The sequence below is a fragment of the Notolepis coatsorum genome, assembly GCF_963971535.1.
Source record: "Notolepis coatsorum genome assembly, chromosome: 18".
Taxonomy (NCBI): Eukaryota; Metazoa; Chordata; class Actinopteri; order Aulopiformes; family Paralepididae; genus Notolepis; species Notolepis coatsorum.
In genome coordinates, this window is record NC_140182.1 from 72,736,528 (window position 1) to 72,759,330 (window position 22,803).

Here is a 22,803-nt window from a genome sequence, read left to right on the forward strand (position 1 = left end):
GCCTACGTTGGAATTGCAATGACGATCGAATCTCACCAGGTGGCAGTATCGCCTACCTTTTGAACTCTGATTGTCTGAACTAAACTGTCTCTGTCCTTAAATCTTTCTTTCCTGACTCGCTCTGAGGGGGAGGAGCTCTTGCAGAGCAATCGCTAGGAGATCTCCTTGCCTCAAAACCTATAGTTTCCCCTATACACGAGTAATTACATATAAACGAGTAATCGCGATCGCCGATGGGATCATTGGAATTATTGTTTTTGGAGTACCTTCTGGCTAAGATATGGTATATTCTATGTCTATTTTACCGAACCTGAAACATGTTTCTGTAACGATCACAGTGTTGTATCTTACTTTTTGTAATGATCACATTTTCGGGGTAAGACCCCCCCCCTTGTTTTGTGAAAGCACATATGTATATGGTATATACCTTTGATTTGGGAGTATTTGGGGCTTCAGGCGATCAACCAGAAAGATTTGGGCTTATTGCATGAAACGTCATATCTCGCGATCTATGTAAAAAGACTGGATTATTTTGGAAATGGGGCGATGTTTAGCGCGTAGCGTGTAACAAACTACAGTGTGTAGAAATGAACTGATTAGTCAGTAATGGACTATGAACAATGCCTGTAAAATGAGCCATACTATTGTCTCCATAGCTATAATACAGAACACACGATGGGTCTACAAACATCACTAAAATGGTCAATAACGCTGGCGCCATTTAGTAAAGATGACAAAAGCTGGTGGCAGTCAAAGAGTTAAGTAAATATATTACTTATGGCCATAACATAACATAACATAACATACATTATGTAATTTATTTCCCGTGGTAGTTTTTTATTGGTGTTTTCTGATGAGACCGTATTGTACCTGAACACAGATTGGATTTATTTCTATTGACAATATTAATAATACATACAGCCTCAATAGGAGACACCATTCTTTTTGGAAATTGTCAAAGGATGAGGTAGAGCAGTCGAGAGGTAGAGCAGTCGTCTGGTAATCCGGAGGTTCCCGGTTCGGTTCCCGCTTCGATTCCTGCTCCTCCCGGGCAGCATGTCGAATTGTCCTTGAGCAAGGCACTTAACCTACTGCTCCCGATGAGCAGGTCGGCACCTTTCATGGTTGCCTCCGCCGTCGGAGTGTGAATTAACAGGTGAATGTGAGGAACAAATTGTAAAGCGCTTTGGATAAAAGTGCTATATAAATGCAGTCCATTTATTGCTGTGTTTATATCAGGGTGGGTGGCAGGTGAGAGCACTCACCCCCAACCACAATCATTGTTAGTTCGACTCCCGGTCGCACCGTTTGTTTTGGACTTTCGCCAATACGAAATGTAAATATATTACTTATACAATAAGTAAATATATTACTTATGGCCATATCATAACGTACATTATGTAATTTATTTCCTGTGGCCGATTAGTACTTTATTGGTGTTTTCTGATGAGACCGTATTCTCCACTTGCACAACCTGAAAGTAGGCACTTCCGGCTGACTTCCGGTTGCCAATGGTACTTCCTGTCCCATCCAAATACATTGGTTTTAGCTACTTTTCTCCCCTTATTTAAACAACTTTGTCATCACAGAGAGGCAATGAAACGTTTGTATTATTATAGTATAGAATGTATTTAATAAGCAAACGTTTGTCAGCAGGGTTTTTGGGCTGTATTTCATGTAAAAACGTTTACTGTTAGTTTCCTTGCTCAGCCAGCATTAGCCTTCATTAGCTAACAGAAGCTAGTGGTTAAACAGGCCGGATTAGCTTTGAGCTAACTATCTTTCCCGACCCATGTATTCATTCCATTCTAAACATAACGTTAGTTTACAAAACATGACCTGTCTATATAACGTTGAGGAACAAATTATAAGTGTGTGGGTGTGTGTTTTGGTGAACATTGGACTGCAAACAGAAAATGCATCACAGTTAGACAGTAGCTACTGTTAGCTGCCCTTCCGGATTAGCTTTGAGCTAACTATCTTTCCCGACCCATGTATTCATTCCATTCTAAACATAACGTTAGTTTACAAAACATGACCCGTCTATATAACGTTGAGGAACAAATTATATAGACGGGTAATGTTTTGAACAACTAACGTTACGTTTAGAATGGAATGCATCGGCAAAGATCGTTAGCTCAAAGCTTTTCCGGCCAGTTTATCAACTTCCTGTCATTTAGAAATATGATTTTATAGTGAAAATCATTACCAAAACGTCCGGAAAAACCTCACGGGAGCATTATAGACTGTCATACAAATGTACAAATGCTATAAGGTGGCAAGAAATGCACTATAAACAATACTTTGGGTCGGGAAAGATAGTTAGCTCAAAGCTAATCCGGAAGGGCAGCTAACAGTAGCTACTGTCTAACTGTGATGCATTCGACAGACAGACCGACCCAGGCAGTTCAGCGTCACAGAGCATTTAGCCTGCTGGCTACCTAGCTCCACTTCAACCAGCATCGGGAGCTCCAGCAGCTTGTCGATGTGCTAATAGCCTCAGCAACCTAACGTTAGCTGGCTCCAGCAGCTTGTCGATCTGCTGGAGCCAGCTAACGTTAGGTTGCTGAGGCTATTAGCACATCGACAAGCTGCTGGAGCTCCCGATGCTGGTTGAAGTGGAGCTAGGTAGCCAGCAGGCTAAATGCTCCGCGACGCTGAACTGCCTGGGCCGGTCTGTCTGTCGAATGCATCACAGTTAGACAGTAGCTACTGTTAGCTGCCCTTCCGGATTAGCTTTGAGCTAACTATCTTTCCCGACCCAAAGTATTGTTTATAGTGCATTTCTTGCCACCTTATGGCATTTGTACATTTGTATGACAGTCTATAATGCTCCCGTGAGGTTTTTCTGGACGTTTTGGTAATGATTTTCACTATAAAATCATATTTCTAAATGACAGGAAGTTGATAAACTGGCCGGAATAGCTTTGAGCTAACGATCTTTGCCGATGCATTCCATTCTAAACGTAACGTTAGTTGTTCAAAACATTACCCGTCTATATAATTTGTTCCTCAACGTTATATAGACGGGTCATGTTTTGTAAACTAACGTTATGTTTAGAATGGAATGAATACATGGGTCGGGAAAGATAGTTAGCTCAAAGCTAATCCGGAAGGGCAGCTAACAGTAGCTACTGTCTAACTGTGATGCATTTTCTGTTTGCAGTCCAATGTTCACCAAAACACACACCCACACACTTATAATTTGTTCCTCAACGTTATATAGACAGGTCATGTTTTGTAAACTAACGTTATGTTTAGAATGGAATGAATACATGGGTCGGGAAAGATAGTTAGCTCAAAGCTAATCCGGCCTGTTTAACCACTAGCTTCTGTTAGCTAATGAAGGCTAATGCTGGCTGAGCAAGGAAACTAACAGTAAACGTTTTTACATGAAATACAGCCCAAAAACCCTGCTGACAAACGTTTGCTTATTAAATACATTCTATACTATAATAATACAAACGTTTCATTGCCTCTCTGTGACGACAAAGTTGTTTAAATAAGGGGAGAAAAGTAGCTAAAACCAATGTATTTGGATGGGACAGGAAGTACCATTGGCAACCGGAAGTCAGCCGGAAGTGCCTACTTTCAGGTTGTGCAAGTGGAGAATTGGATTTATTTCTATTGACAATATTAATAATACATACAGCTTCACTAGGAGACACCATCCTTTTTGGAGAGTGTCAAAAGGATGAGCACAAGAAAGTCCTGAGAGCTAACTGCGATTCTTTCCATCACAGAAGCTGTGGCGTTAGTTGAAAGTGAAGCACTGGCTGAAGTACGAGGAGCCTATATTGGGAGAGGTGTTCGCCGGTGTGCCGTATTAATATAGTGAAGCGGGATCAATACAGAAGGCGTCAGAATGTATTAGGAGACACATGCACATTGCACACATCCAAACAAACACATGCGCAAAAACACTTTGTTAAGTGAATGTGCAACTACAAACTCCATTTGATCTTGGATCGAGTCCAACTACACCAGACATAGAGCTCTCAAGGAGTCACTAATTGAACTGCAGCGTGTGTGTGTGTGTGGTGGGGGGGGGGGGGGGGGGGGGGTAGCCACGTTCGGTGGCTGAGTGATGGAGTAACGGAGCACACTCAAACTCTCGGCAAGGTGCCCGTGATGGGGTTGCCATAGTAACCCGCCCGGGCAGGGAGCTGGCACGTGCGCTTTTAGTAAAGCAACTGTGGAGACAGGGACATGTGGAGAGTCTCTCTCTCTCTCTCTCTCTCTCTCTCTCTCTCTCTCTCTCTCTCTCTCTCTCTCTCTCTCTCTCTCTCTCTCTCTGCTAAAACGTGGAAGATAATGACTATATGACAGGAGCAGAAAAACGTAATGAAGGAAACGGCGAGGAGAGGAGTACAAAGAATAGAGGAGGGAGGGAGGGACGGACGGAGGGAGGAGAGAAATGAGGCGAGAGGAGAGTGAGAGAGAGAGAGAGATGCGGAGAGAGCATTGTGCGTGCCTCCTCTCCTAAGGCTGTACGCCATGTGTGGAGAACAGATGGGACAGCTAGCTGACGGCTCAGCCCAGGATGACACCACCACGGGGGCCGCACACACAGAGCACTGAGGGCGTCAGAGCGTGTTGTTGACTCACACACAGACAATAGAGGTGGCCGGCCACACCGAGGTGAGAGTCAGATCCACCATCTATCTTCTGTCGGCCTGCTGTCGCAACCCGCCATGTCACGCGGAGATGTGTGCTGAAAACAACAGCCGCCACCCGCGCCAATTCTGGACGACCAAGGAACGTGTCGACTGGCTAATTTTACGAGCGTAGAGGCTCGCAGTAGGTGTGAGTGCGTAGGGGCTATTTGTGAACGTGTAAGACTGTATGTGTGATCGTAGGACTACAAGTCTGTGAGTTGTGAGTGTGTGGGACTGTGTGTGTGTGTGTGTGTGTCACTGTCAGTGTGTAGGACTGTGTGTGTATATCAGTGTATCAGTGTGTGTATATTAGTGTATCAGTGTGTGTATATTAGTGGATCAATGTGTGTGTATCAGTGTGTATATTAGTGTATCACTGTGTGTGTATCAGTGTGTGTATATTAGTGTATCAGTGTGTGTGTATCAGTGTGTGTATATTAGTGTATCGGTGTGTGTATCAGTGTGTGCATATTAGTGTATCAGTGTGTGTAGCAGTGTGTGTATATTAGTGTATCAGTGTGTGTATATTAGTGTATCAGTGTCTGTATCAGTGTGTGTATATTAGTGTATCAGTGTGTGTATATTAGTGTATCAGTGTCTGTATCAGTGTGTGTATATTAGTGTATCAGTGTGTCTGTATCAGTGTGTGTATATTAGTGTATCAGTGTGTGTATCAGTGTGTGTATATTAGTGTATCAGTGTGTATGTATCAGTGTGTACCTTTTGCTCCCCGCAGGACGAAGCCAAAGCCCTCGTTTTCTTTCTTCTGCAGAACAGCATTCTTCTCCTCTATGATGTAATCGCTGTGAAGGAGAGAGGAGAGAGAGAGAGTATGAGTCCAATACCATCCTCAGAGAGAGAGAGAGAGAGAGAGAGAGAGAGAGAGAGAGAGAGCAGGTATGAGTCCAATACCATCCTCACAGAGAGAGAGAGAGAGAGACTCTGAGACTTGTTACGTGCGACGCTAGTCACACACACACACACACACACACACACACACACACACACACACACACACACACACACACACACACACACACACACACACACACACACACACACACACACACACACACACACACACACACACACACACACACACACACACACACACACACACACACACACACACACACACACACACACACACACACACACACACACATTTTAATACTTTATTTGGTTCCACAAATTAAGCGTGTGAGTTTTGCGCTCTGATTGGCCAGGTCATGTGACATGTGCGCCAATCGTGGGACAGCAAGTTCTGCGCCTATTTCCGGGTCTAACAGCCTGCAAACTACCTGGCGTTCTATCGCCATGCTCTAAGACAAACTCTAACCATAACCAACTTCGAAAGAGTGCCTAAGCTTAACCGTCGAAAGAAGGGCAGGCGTTCTATCGCCATGGTCTAAGACAAACTCTAACCTTAACCAACTTCGAAAGAGCGCCTAAGCTTAACCAGTGTAGACACTTGCGGTCCCACGATTGGGCGTACATGTCACATGACCAGAAATGACCTGGCCAATCAGAGACGCGGAAACAAACATTTGTTGTCAAAAGTATTCAGGCGTCCCGGAAGGCCTGGTCCATGTACAGATCAAAGGTACAGCCTACTTCTATGACCAGCACCTCCCTGTGGCTGGTGTCAACAAAAACAACGTCCGGTGTATTTGGTATGTTAGCAAAGACATCGTTGGTAAGGCCAAACCACTCTGGTTTCACTCTGGCATGTTTGTACATTGCTGCACTAGATGGTGATATGTTCCGTACCACATCAGACACAATGTCCACAATACGGTCATGACGAGCGATGTACAGGTGTTTGTATGCATTACATCCGTTTGTTATGTGTGCAATGGATTCTAGGTGTTGTGAATCCTGATGGTTTAAACAGAATGGACTGTGAGTTTGAGGATACCAAGTGGACAGATTGTATTGAGTGGGTAATACCTGCAGTCTTGCTTTGATGGTAAATTTTAAAACATCCTCACCAACAGCGGCGTTCTTATACACTGAGTGTGAGACTGAGTGGTCAGCAAACTCCAAACAAGCTAGCTTTCCCTGTAGTCTGAGTCCACACCAGTGCTGCCTGATCTCAGACTGCTTCATGCTAAGCAGAACCCTCCTTGCAGAGTCTCTGTGCAGTTCGACAGTCTCTTCCTGCGGTGTTGTGATGTTGGCCTTCACAACCACACAGGGGTCTGTGATAAGTTCATCAGAGAGTGTGTGTGTGTGTGTGTGTGTGTGTGTGTGTGTGTGTGTGTGTGTGTGTGTGTGTGTGTGTGTGTGTGTGTGTGTGTGTGTGTGTGTGTGTGTGTGTGTGTGTGTGTGTGTGTCTGTGTCTGTGTCTGTGTCTGTGTGTGCCTGTGTGTATGGGGGTTGGGTGTGCTCGTATCCCCTCCCATAATGACAGAAATATCTGTGGGATAAAACCCAAGAGTGAATCAATCTTCTTCCTGATCCTTCCACAGAGACGGGAGAAGGCATTGACCTGTTTCCATATAACCCCTCTGACTAACGACGGAGGGAATAGCAAAGCAAAAAAAGCCGTTCATCACTGCCTGATCTTCCGGAAGGGTTAGGCGTTGGCGTGTTTAAGTGTTTCACTCCACAGACCAACATGAAATTCAAAACCACGCATCTTAGTTCAAAGCCCGTGTGAGTAAAAAGCAAAAGCGAGCGTTAGAATAGTAGCAGCACAGCAATCACAGTGTGACCTAGTCAGATGTCCTGGTGCTCACCGGCATCAACCAACACGGTTCGTTTTTGATGGGAACAAGCCTGTATAATAATTAGGGTTGGGTACCGAACTCTGCACTTTTAATGGTACCGACCAAATTACAGAGTAGTTGCTGGATTCACGCTGGATCAATCGGTACCACATTTCGGTACCTTTACATGTTTAGTGTAAGAGTGTAATACACTAGACAAGAGGGAGCCTTTTCCACAAATGTATATATTACTGTGCCGTCTCTTGGGTCTTTGGAGTTTGATAATATTTACTGAGGATGGCCAGATAATGTTGATATTTAAACATTTAAAAACACAATACATGATCATGTGATTTAGAGTTTGTGTGGTGTGTTACAACAATAAATAACAACAAAATGTTCTAAATACATAACAATGAGAAGTTTGGACATATGTTTTTTTTTCTTCTTTTTTTACTGAAATCAAAATGTTGGGTCATCATTACAGAGAGAGTTAAGTACCGGAAAAAGGTACCATTGGGTACCGATACCGAATCCCAGGAACCGGTACTGGTGCGACAGCGGCTTCTGCCTTTAAGGACTCTCCGATCGGCTCAAAGCGAATGCCGGCTGAGGACCGTAGCTCCGTTACTAACAAGGATTTCGTTGTGTTGTTTCAGAACCACTCTGCCCACTTTACTGCTGAGACAGGCCCGCCTGGCCGGTTGGAGAACTCTGTGGGCGTCTGCAGCCAGTTTGCTGCCGCCACAGAACTGGAGTCGATAAAACGGTCATTCCTATTCAAATTCAAATTATTCCTCAGTAGCGATTCGGGTGGTATCACCGTAACTTTAAGATGGCTGCCATAGTATATCGATGGCTGAAGAACAAAATCTCTTAGAAAGTGTGTTTTCTTGCCATAATACACTGTTTTGGACTATATTACTATATTATGTGTTAACAATACCGACCAGGTATTAGTCCCTCAAAAAGTGCAGAAAGGAGGTTTTGTTCTTCAGCCATCGATATTTGATAATCTTGTCATCGAAATCTATATTGTTTTTGGAGTGTGAGGTTCAGGAATCCCACGATTCCAGTTTTTCACAATGGTCTGAATCTCATGTGCTGACATGTGGGAGAATGCAGATTTTAAAGACAACATTATCAAAATGACTGGCAGCCGTCCGGTATAGTGTACTAGGGTTGGGTTTTTTCGGTACTTAATTCTCTAATAACCCACGTTTTGTATTTCAGTTGTAAAAAAAAAAAAAAATCCAAACTTCTCAATTACAACATTGTTATTTATTTATAATATTTTGTTATTTATTGTTGTAACAAATCACACACAAAAAGTTATTATGTTTTTAAATGTTTAAATATCAACATTATCTGGCCATCCTCAGTAAATATTATCAAACTCCTCCGACCTCGTCTGGTCTTTCCAAAGATGGGACAGTAATATATATATTTGTGGAAAAGGCTCCCTCTTGTCTAGTATATTACACTCTTACTGTATACTAAACATGTAAAGGCACCGACATTTGGGACCGATTGATCCAGCATGAATCGGTACTCGGTAGTACCGATGTAATTCGGTTGGTACTAGGGATGCTCGATATTGGCTTTTTTACCGATATACCGATATTGTCCAACTCATAATTTCCGATACCGATATCAACCGATATCACATTTTAATGCCGATATCGGCCAATAATATCGGTAGGCCGATAATATCGGACATCATTTCTATAGAAATGTAACAAAAATAAAAATAAAAAATATTTGAAAACCGATACCGATATTTTCCGATATCACATTTTAATGCCGATATCGGCCGATAATATCGGTAGGCCGATAATATCGGACATCCCTAGTTGGTACCATTAAAAGTACAGAGTTTGGTACCCAACCCTATAGTGTACTAAAAGAGATCACCAGGACATTCTAGGAAAAGGCCCCTTTCTAGTCATGCAAACTCTCAAGACTTACCCAGAGTACACTGAGCCCCTGCTGGCTGGGGACGGAGACCCCTGAAAAACCTTTCTGCAGGAGGGAGGTCAGAGAGGTGGTTTCATAAAGCACCCGTGAGTGCTTTTTTATGCGACGCTGTTTTGCATAGAGAACTTAGTGTGCAGGCTCCACCATGCTGCACCCCGAGCCCCAACGTTTGTCCCCTGAGCTCTGTTTCATTCCCACTCCCTATCTCCCAAAATACAGCTTTAATGCATTACGCCCATCAACTGTGTTCATAATCTCTACCCTCTAAGGATGGGCGTGAGTAATCGATTACTTGAGTACTTGCCGTTTCAACTGAACTCGAGTGGTTTTTATTAAGGGTGCTTGATTTTTAACTTACCATCACATTTCTTTGCCACTGAAACAGAAATATTGCTCTTTTCTTTTGTCAAATCAGTTGTGCAATAGTCACTTTTGGTGAGTTGTTTCTATACAATTCAGTTATATGACATTTAGGTATGACACAGGACTACACACGCATTTTTAGTATAGAAATGTTTCAACAGACTAAAGCAGGGAACCACAATATTTTGCATACGAATTATGCAGAAATTAATGTAATATCATAACTGTCTATTATTTTTCTTGCAATTGAGCCAATTTTCCTTAGGTAGGGTTTTGATGTGTGTGTTCAACAGAATGTAGTATCAAAAACACATTCACAAAAAGTATGGGTTACTGAATGCTGAACTGCACTGTTATAATCACTAAGCCATTGTAAGACCTTACATGTGTCCCTGTATCACTTGTCTCTGCTGCCATTTGATTATTAAACGTCTGTATGTCCATTTTCCTTTTTTTTTGGGCATATTTCACAGTTAGTCACAGTAAAAGTCACCTAGTAAAAGTGAGATAATTGACTATATCAAAACATGCTAGGGCTGTACCGAATAGTTTGAAGCTTCGTTCATAATGTTGACATTAGAATTCTAAATCAACATAAAAAATTGTAATAAAAAAAAAAATAATAATTTATTTGCGAGTGCCATACCTTGCCATACCAAAACGACGCCCCTGCCTACTACCCTCCCTCTTCATCCCTACTACCCCCCCCCCCCCCATCCCTACTACCCTCCCACAGAAATCGACCCGAAGACTCTGAGGCAGCATTCACAATTATACCTGGTTGACGCTTCTAAGGTCATCTCTCTATTGACATCAGTAACAATAGATATAAATGTTATTCCAAATCCACTCCTATTTTATTTCTATGCTTTTTTCCCATCCCCAATTTAGTCATTATGCCAATTCCCTTCCTGGTCGTTGCGCGCATTGCCCCACTGTCGATCTAGGGAAGGTGTAGAACTACCACATGTCTCATCCGATACATGTGGAGTCGCCAGCCGCTTCGTTTCACCTGACAGCGAGGAGTTTCACTGGGAGAACTTAACGTGTGCAGAGGTTTACACTATTTCCCCCAGATCCCCTCCCTGCTGAACAGGCGCCCGACCGACCAGTAGGAGACACTGTTTGCAACGACCAGGACTCCACCGGCTTCCCACCCACGAACACTGACAGCTGGATTCGAACCCAGAGTATTTGCGGTGGTAGGTGAGTGCTTAGACCTCTATGCTACCCAGCCGCACCGATTAGCTCCTATTCTAACCAAGCTTCATCCTGGTGTCCACAGCTCCATTCTGCAGGCTGGTGTTCAGCTGTTCATACATTGCATCTATCCCCTGCAAACTCAGCGCAGTAGCTGTAAATCTACTGGTCAAATTACTCACTTATTATATGTGACCAGGAGAGAGACTCATGTCTGGAAGTCAGATCGCGAGAAAATGAAATGGTTTAATTTATTTTTCCATATTATCAGTTTGAATGTTTAAGAACATACATAACATTGACCAAAAGTGAAAATGGCCACTGAGCTCATTCAGCACCTTCTTGAGATCAAGTGTACTAAAAATCTAAGCAAATTTGAAATATGAATATAGAATATCAGGCCTATAAATTACCTTATTATGGCCAAGTCATACATCTATGGATCGGCCCAAATCTCCTCTTTCCAATGGCAGAGTTCAATCTGGATTTAGTACCACCAGGCGCCTGTTACAGGGCAGCAAAGACTGTGAATGAAATCTACTGTAAGTAGTTACTTTTGTATAATGTCCATAGCTCTGCCATTTTTTACGGGATTGCGACGCAGTTTTTTTCCTAGACGTTCACAGAAAGGTAAAGAAACAATATACGTTGTATCTTATGGCAATAACATTCAGGTTTGTTCGACTCATGAGATATAATCACGATTTTCACGTCAATATATTTTTTCACGTCAAGCGGCTGCAGCTTTGACTGCGGCTGGTGTGAGCTGGGTAGTGTAGTTTTATGAAATGTCTACGTCCATTGAAAGCCCTGGGTTTCCTATTTCTTAGGACTACAACGATTTCATGACAGCGGCATGTCCTTGCGTCTAAATTATCCGGTTTCCGATGCAATGTACTTAAGCATTACATCACTTTAATTGCCAGGTCCTAGAACCAGCGCTTCGGGGAGATATTTTAACTCTTTGGAATGGCCTGCCTCGGAACCTCTGCTGCATTTACAGTAGATTCAATCTGAAATTGTTTTAAAATTGTTTTTAACACTGTAAAGTAATTTTTGTTTTGTTTTACACTAATGTAATTTTAGCTATCTTAATTGTTACAGTAGTTTCATTATGCATTGTGTGTACTGACTTTTAATAATTTTGTTTTTGCAATAGTGATTGTTTTTGTACGTTTTTTTGTGTGTGGACCCCAGGAAGACTAGCTGGACGCTATCGCACCAGCTAATGGGGATCCCTAATCAAATAAAATAAAATAAAATCACGCGCAGAAGTGTGTTATACTCATTAGATCACACCTAGGGGTGGTTGTTAGGCCCGACACGCAGCGGAGGGTCGTTAGACACCCCTAGGCGTGATCTAATGAGTATAACACACAACTTCAAGTGATGCTTTTATACAATGGCCCAATTCACCCAACCTTATTGCTATACAATAAACACAGTAATTGAAGCATAATGGAGATTTATTCACAAAACCATCCACAGATAAAGTAGATCCAATAGTAGATCCACTAGTAGACACCAGAGGGAGCTCCACAAACCATGTTAAATCCAGATTCGGCTCGAACAAGGGACTAAACACGCAATTATGCCGCATCAATGTGGAACGCCCTACCCACAGCTGTAAAGGAATGTGAATCACTACCCACTTTCAAAACCACTCTCAAAGAGCACCTATGGGAGACTGCAATTCGAAACTGGTCCCTGTAAATGTCCTAACCCAACCCCCTCCAATGTACAGTAAATATCCTAACCCAATAATACACGAGACCCTCTTCTTGGGACCAAGTAAGGTTTCGTCGATAATCCAATGTACAGTTGAAAATGGGGGACCCTGATGTAAACAAGACGAAAGTCTTTCTCTGGTCTGCATCCCCTTAACAATTGTGTGTATTGAGCCATACTGTATTGTATCCATTCTGCAATCTATTAATACAAATTTCAATCAATCAATCAATCAATCAAATCCAATGGTCTGAAAAAATAAAAATAAAAAAAGATCGACGGCCATTATTTTGTTTTTTTTAAGTCCGCAATTTTTCTTTTGTTTCACAATGGGTCATGACAAACCAATTACATAATCCAACATATGTGTAACAGACTAACATATTCCAGTTGACTGTATCTTTTTTGGAGGATTCGTTCAAAGGCTATTCATACTTCCATTTGTCTATCTATGGCGGATTCATTCAGACAGAAAAAAAAGGTAATTTGGTTGTGGGAGGGATCTGGGGTCACATGGAGTGTGTTAGGGGCCGTGTCCACAGCCAGCTTTTTATGAGTTGCCAGCTCCTTTCTGTCATTCACTTATATGCTAAAGACGCGAGAGGCGCGCTCCTTTTCCCAGCGCCGCGCCTCGCGTTTTAGCGCTCTTGGGGCGGAGCGCTGCCAGCGCATAAAGTTGAAAATAGTTCAACTTTTGGAGAGGAGCGCCGCTCATCAAGGTAACTTTTTTCGACCGACCAATCAAAATCGAGCAAGTGGCGGAGCCGCGGGAGTCGCGAGACTCAAGCACATTGAGGTCCAAGTTCAACGGTATAGGCTACATCAAATTATTTTGACATCGACACACACTGCAAATTATTCTATCTATCATTCCAACTAAATACACAAGAAATGGCATATGAGAGGCTAATTGCTGCGCTCCCGGCGTTCTGGAAACACTCTGGGCATGCATATTTTTGATTTTCAAAGCGGTCCGCCTTGAAAAAAACGCTATCTGTGGACACAGCCCCTTATACGAAATAACAACATCTAACTTGACTGTTTCAGCCAATCAGAATCAAGAAATTTGCATACCATTGTATAAAGAGATTTTTATAAGCTCATATTTCACTAATAAGTTAACACTTAAAATCATTGCTAAACAAACGTAGTGCTGAAAATATACACTTTGACTGCTGTTTTGATAGGGTTAGGGTCTTTACTCTTGGCTACCTTTGAAAAAGAAACACAACATCACTTAATACGGAACGGTATTGATCTATTTGTGACGTGAAATAAATCTAGGCCCGGTATCGTATGCCGATTGGGCTTTAGAGGTTAAACTGGCAGTGTTGACTTATTGCAGTGCTTCTGGTAAAGCAGGAGGATATCTGCACCTTCTATATCAACCTCTAAGCTGGTCTTTGTGTGGTTACAAGTAATATACCGCCTCCCCACACACACACACACACACACACACACACACACACGCGCGCGCGCGCGCACGCACGCACGCACACACACACACACACACACACACACACACACACACACACACACACACACACACACACACACACACACACACACACACACACACACACACACACACACACACACACACACACACACACACACACACACACACACACACACACACACACACACACACACACACACACACAATATAAATCCTACATTAGCAGGTCCCTGTGGTGGGGGAGAAACACAGAAATGCAAGCGGATCCGCAGCGTGCCTATTGTGTGGCTTCAACCTAAACCTGTAGCCTTGGTAAGAGAGGCGATAGAAGTCTGACATTCACTCTATGCCTAGAGCCCACAATGCATCAACCAGGCGTGTTCTAAAAGGCTGGGTAAGTGGGTGGAAGGTACAATGCAACAACACTCTGAGACCAGCGGCAGTCTGCGTGAAACTGACACGTCTGGCATTTAAGAGTGGATTCGCATTATAACGCCACCACACGTACGTATAGACCACTGCTCCACTCACAGCCCCACATATCTGATACAGACGGGGGACTCTCACTCTCTCTCTACCATAATAAAATGTCAAGGAGAGAGAGAGAGAGGGGAAGAGAGAGAGAGAGAAAATAGAGAGAGAGGGAGAGAGAAGAGAAAGGGAGAGAGAAAAGAGAGGGATAGAGAAGATAAAGTGAGAGCGAGAAAAGAGAGCAAGAGAGATAGAAAAGAGAGAGAAAGTAGAGAAAGAGAAGAGAAAGTGAGAGAGAGTGAAAAGAGAGGGAAAGAGAGTGAGATGACAGGAAAGGAGAAAAAGTATTTTTTAGTGACCACTAAAATGTCCACACACACACACACACACACACACACACACACACACACACACACACACACACACACACACACACACACACACACACACACACACACACACACACACACACACACACACACACACACACACACACACACACAAACACTTGCACTGGCAACCTCTTACCTTTAGATGGCAGCAACACCACAATGCTCTCTGACTCATTCACAGAGGGTCACGCAGCACATTGTCATCACCATTAAACAACCCTGGAGAACTAACAGGGCTTCACTTTCTCAAACACTCACAGGCGTATAGACTGTGTGAGTTTAGCTACGAAATGCCTACAGTTGACTGCGTGGCTCTAACTACACTGTGCACAGTTGTACAGTTGTACAGCCCTGGCCTATTCCTATTTTTATTTTATAATTATATTATATTATGCTTCTATCTTAAAGGGGACATGTCTTGCTATTCCTTTCACGGTAACACTTTATAATAACACTCAGTTATAAGACCTTTATAAGGTATTTGTAGATAATGAACTATATAAAAGAAGCAGTGAAGCCAGACCCAGCACTCTCAGGTTCAAAATTTAATGGCAGCCTGAAACAAACATGTTTCGGAATTACATATTCCTTCGTCAGTGTTATAGCTTGCCCTATAGCAAGCTATAACACTGACGAAGGAATATGTAATTCCGAAACATGTTTGTTTCAGGCTGCCATTAAATTTTGAACCTGAGAGTGCTGGTCTGGCTTCACTGCTTCTTTTATATAATACTTAATGGGATTTCAGCACCCAGTGTCGTATCTTGAGAGCGCGGTCTAACTTGACATTAGATAATGAACTAATCATGAACAAATCATTTATATACATTCGTAAATTATTAAATCATTTATAACTATTTGTATAACATTTACAAATGAGTTCTACATTATTTATAACTCATTATCAACATTGTTTGTACTTGATTTGTTCATCATTAAATAATGTTGTTTAATGTGTAGTAACATTTGTAGATGCTTTGAAAAATGGATATGAAAAAACTACTATACTGTACCTCCATTTATTTGTTCATGTTCAACAAATGATTTGTTAAGACATTCATAAAACATCTATAAATCATTTGCAGATGCTATTGTGTGCCCTAATCTAAAGTGAAGCCTATTCATCATTAACAAATGTCTAATAGTTTGTTTATTTGTGGACTTTTATGAATACACACAAAGCAATTACCAGACTTGTCTTTTCATGTTTAACAAATGATTTGTTAAGACATTCATAAAACATCTATAAATCATTTGCAGATGCTATTGTGTGCGCTAATCTGAAGTGAAGCCTATTCATCATTAACAAATGTCTAATACAGTTAATTATTTGTTCACTTTTTCATCACCTGTTACAAATGTTGTAGACAGCTTTCGGATACACCCTTCTTTGTGACATCAAACAGTGACAGAATTAGGACTATAGATAAATGCAATTTTATTAACATATAAAATACATGTGCATGACATATAGTGTAACATGGGGGGGCACTAGGACCCAGGAGTACCCTGGCCAGGTAGAGTATCTAGAGAGGAAGTCTGAATGAATGAATGAATGAATGAATGAATGAAAACTTTATTTAACAGATTGCAGAATGGGTACAATACAGTACGGCTCAATACATACAATTGTTAAGGGGATGCAGACCTGAGAAAGACGTTTGTCTTGTTTCCATCAGGGTCCCCCATTTTCAATTCATATAGACATATATGACATACATGACATACAGATAGACAGTACTGCTACATCTATACATTTATGACATACCAGATTTGCAAATACAGTACTGTTTGTGATACAGACAGTACTGTTTGTGAGTGAGTGAGACTTGACGTCACGTGTGTTGCCATCTGTTGAATGGAAGCACGATACATTAGCAGAGCCAAGTTATTCGTGCTGCCCCACGCTTTTAACACATTCCCTGCCACGCTTCTATCCATCAATGTATGATCACTGCCGCCAGTCTAAGCCTATGGAGATATTTACCTTCTTTGCAGGGCTATAACTTTTTAAATTGTATTGCTAAATTGACATTACTATGGCCCATTCAACATCGATTATCTATCGTTCAGGATGTGGGAACGTTATACTTTTTCATTCATATATTCATACGAAAATACCGTTTAGAATATAAATCTGTTTTTATCATTTTCTGCAGTAATTCCTAGAACGCTAGTTATAGGCCTAAACGCATAATATAGATTATCGATTGCAGTTTATTCGTGATACATGCTATATTAAAAAATCCAACTGAATACGATCCTAAACGTTATGACTCATCATGCGCGGATGAACGGGGGGGGGGGGGGGGTCGTTTATAAGTCTGTGATCGTCAGTAAATGCTTTATGTAGTATGGGTTGATTTATTGATCAGTTGGTTTGTAAACAAAGAAATGTACAATCGCCTTGAAAATGACGTCAGCGTCCTCTTACCGTTCGCCGATGAGACTGGAGGAGAAAGATCCCACTTATTTGACGGCGATCGACTCGATCCATTTCCGGTTTGTATAATAATAATAAACGCCCAAATCATCTCGATTATTGAGTTATGGCAGCGATCCATATACACGATGTGTGTCTACAGTCCCGCAACAATATGTGAGTGCCGGACGCATTTCCCCGGTGCACCGAGATCACAAGAGATCCATTTCCGGTTGCAACTCGCCGCTCATCCACCAGGCGGCAGTATTGAAGCGTTGCAGAGTTGTGCAGGCTCCGTGAGGGAATTATGAATAACATGGCGAAAAAATTAAATATGATCTCAATAACGTTGTACGCCGTGGAATGGCAGAATTCGCATGAACTTGAAACACGTCGTAAGCCGTTTCCGGCGGTGGATGTGTATGAGCAGGCTAAACACCTTTTTTGTTGGTAAATATATTACATCATTTCCGACCTACAACTCTTATATGTTGTGTAGACGTACATGATGTGGTGGGCGCTAATGTTACATTTGAATTATGTGTTTGTTCCTAATGTGTGCTCAGTATATTGCGGTATGTGATGATGACACAAGGGTAATAATTATTTGTATTTTCAGGCTGTATCGGCGCCTATACAGCCTGAAAATACAAATAATTATTACCCTCGTGTCACGATCCCAGACACGGTGCTGGCTGGGACAGTTGGAACAATATGAACAGTGGTCTTCTGCTGCCCTCTGGCGGGCATCTTCAGATAGTCACTCTATTATTTCTTTGTGGCTAAATATGATTAATGTGATGTCATTATGCATGTTGTATTTGGCTCTCCCTTCCTTTGTTTGATGTCGTCCTCCTGTCTGGTTGTTGTGTGTGATTATGCCTTTTGTGTCTAGGTTGGGTTATTCCTAGTGTGTTCTGAATTTTGCATTCTTGTATTATTGCCTGGGCTCGCCAGCTGTTAGTAATTTCAATCAAGGGCAGTATTTATACCTGCTTGTGTCTGAGTTCCTTGTGGCGTCATTGTCTCCGTTACCCCGGTTTCCTGTCGTGTCCCTGTTCTTCATGTGTGAAGCTCCTGTCTGCCGTTTACCCTTTATTTCCTGTTGAGTTCGTTCCTGTTTATTCAAGTCCTGTTTTTCCAGCTCAGCTGAGGTTTGTTTTCCGTGTTTTCAGTTCGCTTTTGTTTGTCCTTGTAACGTGCTGTTGTGTACCGGCTTGCTCAGTAAATACACTTCATTGTTTACTACTCCTTCGTCTCTGCCTCCTCTCTCTCGTTATCATTGTTTTCCGCATATTGGGTTCTCCTCACCTTCCCTCGCCACCCATCGTAACACCCTCGTGTCATCATCACATACCGATGATAATTAACTGCATTAGACATTTGTTAACTCATTCTCTGCCACTCTGTTTCCGGGATATGGCTATGCGCTGCCACGCATTAAACCAATGGAGTCAGTCACCTTGTTTGCAGGGCTATAACTATATTCTATATTATAGCTATGGATGCAATACTATGGCCCATTTGACATAGAGTATCCATCGTTCAAGATGTGAAAAAGAGAAACATTTCCATCCATACATTCCCGTTTTATACCGTGGTGAATATAAGTATGGTTTTAGAGTGGTTTAGGGTAATTCCTGGGAGGCTAGTAATAGCGTGTGACGTGTATTATATAAAATCCATTGGCATTTCCTCCCTACACACGCTACAATAAAAAATTCAAATGCATATGATCGGTATTATGTTCCATCATGAATGCATGAAAGGGGGGGGGGGTCGTTTCTGTTTAATTGATTGTCAATAACGGCATTCGTTAGTACAACAACATACGCTGATCAGGGTGATGGCTATGAAAACAAGGCACAATCAAGCTGGAATTGACGTTAATTAGCTTTTTCCTGTAGCCGGTGGGATTCCAAAAAGAATATTAAAATTATTTGATTGACATCTGGTAGATCGTATGTCCATTTGGCCCACGACATAACCCACCACAGCATAATGAATCGGGGGTCCCGAAAACGATTCAATGCGATCGGGTGAAGCCCTAGGTTCACGTTATTAGAAAAGTCCGCCTGGACCAATATAATCGACGCACAATACACAGAGTTTCAAAGTAAGTGCAATACCGGCCGCATCCCACCAGGCGGCGGTATTGGACTTTTGCGATCTCAGACTAATTCCCTATATAGTTGATAATGAGTTATAAATAATGTAGAACTAATTTGTAAATGTTATACAAATATAGTTATAAATTATTTAATAATAATTTACGAATGTATATAAATGGTTTGTTCATGATTAGTTCATTATCTACAAATACCTTATAAAGGTCTTATAACTGAGTGTTATTATAAAGTGTTACCCCTTTCACTATTTGGGCAACTTTACACAATTCCTGTGAGTCTATGGAACACATCTGTAATGTTTTTTTCAAAAGAATTCTTTGTTTTGTATTTTTCTTTTTGTATTATCTTTTTTCCCCTCCTTTTTCCGTTTTTCTCCCCATCCCAATGTTAGTCATTATGCCAATTCCCAATCCCCTTCCTGGTCGTTGCACACTCTACCCCCTACCGTCGGTCTGGGAGGGCGGAGACTATCACATGCTTCCTCCGACACATGTGTAGCCAGCCCACCGCTTCTTTTCACCTGGCAGCGTGGACTCTCACTGGGGGAGTGTAACGTGTGGAAGGGTCACACTACCTCCCCCAGATCCTTCCCTCGCTGTGCAGGCGCCCCAACCGAACTGTATGAGTCGCTGTTTATAATTACCAGGACCCACCCCACCGGCTTTCCCACCCGCTGACACTGCCAATTGTGCCAGTATGGACGGCCGACCAAACCGGAGGTACCGCAGCTGGATTCGATCCCACTGTCTCTGCGGTGGTAGACAGACGCTTAGTCCGCTGCGCTACCCGGCCGCCCCACATTGTTTTGTATTTCAAATCAAGTACTCTAAAGCAGCATTTTTTCCACTTCAACATTTCAAGCTGTTTTGGGCTGGGCTCCACCCATAAGCGCTTTGAGTGACAGTCACCCACAGTCTGATTGAGGGGGATACTAATTAATTTTGCCGCTGGGGGGCATAATCCCACAGGACAATGCATTGGTAACTTGTTTCAAATGACAATATATACCCCTGTGAATATTATTGCACGGATTGGAATGCGGGCGCGCGCGTGGGAGTCAAAGATATTTTGACAGTGATATGAGAGTGGAGAAGCTCCAGCCCCGCGCGCACACACATTTACACACACACTCCCGCGTGCGTGGTCGGGAGGTTGTGTGTGAGTGTGTGTGTGTTTCCCGAGAGAAGCTCCTGTCTCTCTCTCTCTCTCTCTCTCCCTCTCTATCTCTTTCTCTACCTCTCTCTCGCTCGCTCGTTCTCTGCCTCTCTCTGTCGGCACCCGCTTGAGGAAGTGTCGGTATTTCCACTCGCTGAGTGAATGGTTGCGCTTCAACCATAGAGAGGGCATTACTGCAGATCAGCTCCTTGCTACGAAATCAGAATAGCTTAGTTCACTGGGGGAGGATATTGGGCCTCATTCAACAATACTCTCTTATTATTTTTCTTATATTCTTGCTTACCTGTCTGTTAAGAGAACAATAAGAAAAGCCACCACCACATTCACCAAGCCGTTCTTAACGTCCAAATCGGTTCTTACCCAGGTCGGTTGCATGCTGAATCCCACTTATTCTTAAAATGAAATGCAGTCATTTGCATACAGACACGGCCGCCATCTCCTTATAAGGCAAATGAGACGTGTGTAAAACAGCCGAGTTTAAAGCATCTGATCGCTGTCTGATATATTCAACAGGAAGCGATTTGCGACTGACACACACACACACACACACACACACACACACACACACACACACACACACACACACACACACACACACACACACACACACACACACACACACACACACACACACACACACACACACACACACACACACACGTCTCACGACTTGCGACTCAGTGCATGTGTGTGTGTGTTCCTGTGGGTCGCTCATCGCATGTGTGTGTGTGTTAATCTGATGACAAATAAAGACTTATACTTGTACTTATACGTATACCGTGTACTGTATAGTGCGAAATAAATCGTTCCAGCAAAGTAGGCTTTGTCAATACTGAACGACTTGACGACGCTTGTCAAGAACCAATCGCGCAGTATACTGATATGTATATGCCGCTGATCCTATGCTCTCTCCTTTCAGAGAGAGATGCCAGGTGACCGATCCGGTATTTCCCAACCTATAGGAAATACCGGGTTCGGAAATACCGGACCTGTCACCTGTCATCATCTCTCTCTGAAATGTCCCTGTGGATATAACTCCGAGTGCGCTCAGAACTTTAGGAGCAGAGAAGAGAGGAGAGGAGAGAGGGGAGGAGAGGAGATGTTGTTATATGCGTATGCCTGGGCAGCCAGCATCTAACTGTTCTAACAGCAATATAGAATCCATTTCAGAAGCAGAACGCACGCAATAAGTTATAATAATAATAATGATTGAAAAGTTCTGGGTTTATAAAGTCGTATTTGGGGGTACTGTATTTGGGGGCAAATGACCAATGGTTTGCTTTCAACCCAGCTCCTTCCTCTCACCATTTTATATATATTTTTTTATTTGATCTACTAAAACTGTATTGTATTATATTGTTTGTTTTGTAAAGTGTCTTTGAGCATTAGGAAAAGCGCTATATATCTGATGTATTATTATTATTATGAATGGTAGGCTTTTTAAAATGTTTCTCATCTGGGTAAGAGTTTCTTATCTGGGTAAGAGTGCTCTCGACCACTCTTAGAATTTGGTCTTGCCTGAGAGAAAAGCAACAATAAGAAAACATTGCTGAATCCCAGGTAAGAACAAAATAAGAGGAAATGCTAGTTAAGAACTAAATCTGTTATATCGCTTCATGAATGAGGCCCATTGTCTCAACTGAATTGGACAATCAGCCAAAATGAGAATTAGAGACACAGACCCCATTGATACAAACCCCCATTGCTAGGAAACAATGCTAAACACTGGAAAAGGCCATTTATAAGACACAGGACCTTTAATTTAGTTTGTATCCATTTTATTTTATTCCACCTTTTTATTTTGTATTCTAAATCAAAGTCCTTGTATGTGAAAACGACATGGCAATAAAGACCTTTCTGATTCTGATTCAGATTCTGACTAGGGAGTGCGTTGAGAAAATCAACCTCTCAGGTTGTTGTTTTGAAGCTCTGGCTTCTGGCTTTTCTTTTTATTATTATAACTTGATACATCTAGTGATCTATGCATGAAAACAATCGTTTTTTTCAGCAAATCTCTTAGTTATATCAATATAGTGCTGTCAGAACAGTCTTAAGTTAGCAGGTTAAGTATTTACTGTTCGCTACCCAACGTTATTGCCCAGTTCAGCTGTTGGTCA

The 22,803-nt window shown here is 42.2% G+C and overlaps 1 protein-coding gene across 1 annotated transcript in view; it reads right to left on the bottom strand.

The window, feature by feature from the left end:
* shank3a (SH3 and multiple ankyrin repeat domains 3a) overlaps positions 1–22,803 on the bottom strand; it is a gene marked incomplete at both ends in the record, with an annotated part of 84,260 nt that overhangs the window by 32,226 nt on the left and 29,231 nt on the right. Inside the window, one exon of the mRNA XM_084335241.1 lies at positions 5,379–5,461. Within this exon, the coding sequence (XP_084191367.1) occupies positions 5,379–5,461 (83 nt within the window). The remainder of the gene's footprint in view (positions 1–5,378; positions 5,462–22,803) is intronic.